At 68.8% G+C, this 4561-nt stretch overlaps 1 protein-coding gene across 1 annotated transcript in view; it reads right to left on the bottom strand.

The window, feature by feature from the left end:
• Window positions 1–497: 497 nt before the first annotated feature.
• The window catches only part of GPR35 (G protein-coupled receptor 35), a 4738-nt gene continuing 674 nt past the window's right edge, over window positions 498–4561 (bottom strand). Inside the window, exon 2 of the mRNA XM_012662419.1 lies at window positions 498–1962. Coding sequence (XP_012517873.1) covers window positions 1033–1953 — 921 coding nt within the window. The 5' untranslated portion in view covers window positions 1954–1962 and the 3' untranslated portion in view covers window positions 498–1032. The remainder of the gene's footprint in view (window positions 1963–4561) is intronic.

Genomic DNA, 4561 nt, shown 5'->3' with positions numbered 1-4561 from the left:
TCCAAATGCACCCCAGCTCCCCGAGCTGGTTCTGCTGATGGGCCCTGTCCACGAAGCCCCGGGACTCAGAGGCAGGATGTTTCAGTGGCCCTGGGGCCCTGGGGCCTGTCGAAGGAGGGGCGGTGGGGGACTCCAGAGCCCTGGGTCACAGGCACCAGACCAAGCCGTCTGCCACCCCATAGGCAGGCTCCAAGCAGACCACAAGTCACATGACTTGCAGGCTCCGGTCATTCCAGCTTGAGCTTGGAGGCCCGGACTTCCCTGCGTCTGCCTGTGTGGGCGCCCGGTCCCTGCTCCTGCCAGATGCAGCTCTGGCTTTTCCCTGAAGGAAGGACCAGAGCGCTGCCCCGCTGCACAGACCCGGCCCCTCCTTCACTGCCCCCGTCTGCCTGATCCTTGCCGTTCCCGCCAGCCTAGCCGTGCAGCCCTCCAGGGCTTGAGCCTTGCCTGGGCCCCAGGAAACTGGGCGTAGGCCTCCAGCGTGGCCCTGTGAGAGCTGCCGACGGCCCACCAGCTCTCCAGACAGGTGGGGAGGGGTGACAGGGCCCAAAGAGGGCCCCAAGTAGAGAGCCCCAGAGAGTCCTCTGGGAGATGTCCCCTGCCCTCCGAGCCACGTGCCCCCTGCCTGCCTCCTGCCGCTGAGTGCAGGCGTCACAGAGGGCCCTGCCAGGACCCGCTCCCGTGGGGCTTCATTCCTGCTCCGGGGGGAGGCTGGCGCTCAGGCCTGACTCCACCCTGCAGGACCCCACCTGCCCAGCTGTGCCAAGTCCGGGGTGGCAGGTGTGTGGCCTGGCCCAGGTCCCCGGGATCGGCCTTGCTCAGGCCTCCGTTCTCTTGCCCTCGTCTCTGTCCCTGTCCCCGGGTCATCCGTGCCTGGGTCATTCCACCCCCGGGCTGCTAGAGAGGCCCCAGCCCACAGCCAGTTCAGGGCCCATCGAGGGCTTGCTGCTGCCCATAGTTTCCCCCGAGAGGAGGCACCTCTGGAGACCCCGGCCCCGGCCCACAGCACCCACGGCGCCCATGGCGTGCCTCCTACGAGAGGGTCATGAACAGGGAGTCCTGGCTCTTGTGGGCCTTGGCGCTGGGGGGCGTGGCCAGGGCAGACGCCTCCTGAAACTCCTTGGCCATGTAGTAGTAGCAGATGGCGTCCAGGCAGCAGTTGGCATCCGAGAGCTTGCTCGTGAGGAAGAGGGCATGGCGGAGAGTGCTGCGGACGGCGCAGGCCTGCGTGCCCAGCGCCACGTGCACCGTCAGCACCATGTGCAGAGGCAGGAAGCAGACCACGAACACGGCCAGGTTGGCCCAAACCATGCGGGCAGCCCTGCGGGTGGCCTCCGCCTGCCCCGTGTCGGTGGCTGGCCTCCGCGCCAGGGCGGTCACCACTTGCAGAGAGCAGAAGACCAGCACGGCCAGCGGCAGGTAGAAGCCCGTGAGCGAGAACGCCGTGGTCTTGACGTTGTGCCGGGAGTGGTTCGAGAAGCAAAAGCCGCCCTCCTGTATCCCCAGGACCCAGCGAGCCACCAGGGAGCTGACGACCAGGACCCAGAGGATGGCGCACACGGCCGCGGCCTGCCGCGGGGAGCGGAAGCTGCGGGCCCGCAGCGGGTGCCGCACGGCCAGGTAGCGGTCCACGGCGATGGCCACGACCAGGCTGATGCTCATGTACCTGTTGGTCAGGTAGACGCCCTGGGAGAGCTGGCACAGCGGCGTGTCGCTGGACGTGTGCCTCAGGGAGTGCAGCACGAAGGGCAGGGCACAGAGCAGGCACAGGTCGGCCACCGCCAGGTTGGTCATGTAGACGCGGGTCTCCGTCCACTGCTGCATGCGGCGGCAGAACACCCAGAGCGCCAGGCCGTTGAGCAGCAGGCCGAGCACCAGCAGCGTGCCCAGGTAGGCGTAGAAGATGTACCTGAGGGGCGGGGGCCAGTCGGGGGCGCTGCAGGTGTCATTCATGGTCCTGGGCTGCAGCCAAGCAGAAGGGAGCAGGGGTCAGCAGAGGGCAGGCCCCGCCCTCCGCGGGGCCCCGCCTCTTGCTGGGCAGAAGGAGCTCAGAGCCGACTCCGGGCTCAGCTGAGGCAGCCCCGCCCTCCAGCACTCGAGGCCCGGGCAGTGGCAGGGAGAGCTCCGTGGGGTGCGAAGGCCTGGCTCCCGGACAAAGCCAGGGTGGCCAACTGCCCCCACACCGCCCTGGCCCTGGCCCACGCCTCCGCCCCTGCGGGCAGGGCTGCAGCAGACGCCCAGGCCAGCAGGGGAGCTCTGGTCTCCCTCCCGCCACCCCGTGAGCACCCCGCCCGGCCTGTGCTCCGGAGGCCCTGCTGAGACTGGCCTGAGGGGCCATCCCAGGCCCATGTCTGCGGTCACAGTGTCCCCTCCTGGAGCTCCCAGGGGTCACAGCCGGGGTGGGCAGCCCTGCCCCAGGCCCTCACCACACTGCTCAGGGCAGCCTTGGGGTGGAGCTGAGTGTCCCCGCCCAGGGCTGTCAGGAGCACCCTCGAGGCCACCCTTCCACTGGCCACGTGGTCTCTCACTGCCTGCACAGGCTCATGGCACGGCCCAGGAGGGCCGAGACCAGCCCAGGGCGGGCTGGGGCAGGGGTGTGACGCTCGGGGCACGTACTGGATTCACCTGACTCAGCCCCTCCAAGCTGGGCAAGCCGTGGCTCCCGGGTCGTGAGGGGGGCTGGTATCACATGCTCCGCGTGCTGTGAGATTGCAGGGCCAGGAGGTACCCAGAGCCGGGGACACACCAGCCACGGTCTCCACCCCCTTGGTTCCAGGAAGGACCCGGCGGGGTGGGGCTGGGGTGGGGGTGGCCTCCCCCTGAGGGCTGGCCAGGGTCACTGTCCCTGCAGGGGCTTCCTGCTGGCCCTTTTAGGCGTGTGGAAGGCAGGGGGGACTCAGTCCACAGGGGTGGCCTCCTCCCTCTGCCTTGGGGAACACGGAAGCCACCCCCCCATTGGGGAGGGAGAGTACCCCAGCCCTGTGACTGATCATTAGTGCCGGGGCGGGGGCTCATTGCCTGCACGGGGGCCCCTGGGGACCTCCAGGCCCACAGTCCACTAGGGAGGCAGATGTCGGCCAGGAAGGGCAGTAGCCCGCCCCTTCCACGCGCTCTTTAGACGCCGCATCCGCCGAGTGAAATGGCACAGCTGCCAGCGGTGAGCTTTCCACGCGCCCCTGCACCCCGTGGGGCGACCACACGTGGCGTCTCTGCGCCCCGGTAGCTGTCTCCTTACTCCGGAGGGCTCTGCTTGCTTTGCCTTCAATTCACAAGCAACAGCCCCCCTGGTCCTGAGGCCCCTTGGAGGGACCCTGAGCCAAGCCAGGCTCCGAGCACCCCCCAGGAAGCCCCTGGAACCAAGGCTGGGGTCGTCCCTTCCTGTGTGTCCTGCGCTCCCTGCTGAGCCCACCCAGAGTGCTGGTCCTTGGAGCCGGCTCGGAGCCCCGGGAGCCCCCTTCTCGGGAGCCGGTAGCACCTTGGCGGCACCTGGGCCTGGTGGGGCAGGGGCTGCTCCTCGCAATCCGCAACCCGCAACCCCACCCTGCCACTGAGGTCTACCCGCCTGAAAGTCCAGGGCCGGCCCCTCACTGCTCTCACCCCCCAGGCTGGCTAGGGAGGGGCGCAGGCCGGGCGGGGTGGCTGCGAGCCCGGGGCGTGGCCTCCTGGCCCCCAGCCCCACCCCCACGGCCCCACCCGCAGGGCTCCCGGCCTGAGCCCCCCCTCCACCGCACCCTCGCACCCCCAGCCCTGCCGGTGCCCCTGGCTGCAGAGGGCCCTGGTCACACACACCCAGGGTTGTAACTCTCAGGTTAGCCTCAGTGTGGCCCAATATTTTGTGGGGAAACGTTAAAAAACTCTAACTGCAGTTTTTAAAATTTCCCAGTTGTAATGGAACAAACACCGGCCACTGAGGAGGAGAAGACGAGCCGTGCAAGGGTTTCAGGGCAGCACCAGGCTTGGAAGGGACGCCGGCTCACAGGCCCTGGTCTGTCGTCTGGGGTGCCTCCCGGCAAGGTTCAGGAGCCGAGTCCCAGGGTCCAGCCCGGATGGTGTGGGGTCCCCAGAAGCCATCCCAGCCAGCAAATGTCCCTGCCTGCCCCTGCACGGCACAGAAATCTGTGTCCAGGACACGGGCCCAGATGGCCTCCTGCCGCAGATGCTCAGGCCGGTCCCTCCACGGACACCCTGGGCTGTCAGCCGGTGGTCCCAGGGCCGCTGGGACGGGCCTGCCACTTCCTGCCCGGGGGGCTGTCATGAGAGGGGAGCCGCAGCACAGCTCCCAGGCTGCTTCCTCCTCTGGCGGCAAGACGGACCGCGGCTTCCGCACACGGCAGGAGCAAGTGCCCCCAGTCTGTGCCATCGCGCAGAAACCTGCCACTTGGGTGGGAGGCCTGCCACACCGCAGCGTCCTCCCCGCTGTCCCTGCTGGCTGGACGGGGACCCCCACACTGCCCAGTGCTCTGCAGCCTGGCGCTGGCCTGGGGACTCCGTCCACCGGCTGAGACGTGGAGGCCAGGAGTGGGGTGCAGAATCGTGGCCAGGCCCCGCGGGGGCCTCAGAC

This window comes from Propithecus coquereli, unplaced genomic scaffold, assembly GCF_000956105.1.
Source record: "Propithecus coquereli isolate 6110/MARCELLA unplaced genomic scaffold, Pcoq_1.0 Scaffold763, whole genome shotgun sequence".
NCBI classification, from domain to species: Eukaryota; Metazoa; Chordata; class Mammalia; order Primates; family Indriidae; genus Propithecus; species Propithecus coquereli.
The sequence above is the reverse complement of the archived record's forward strand: the minus strand, read 5'-3'. Positions and strand labels throughout refer to the sequence as shown.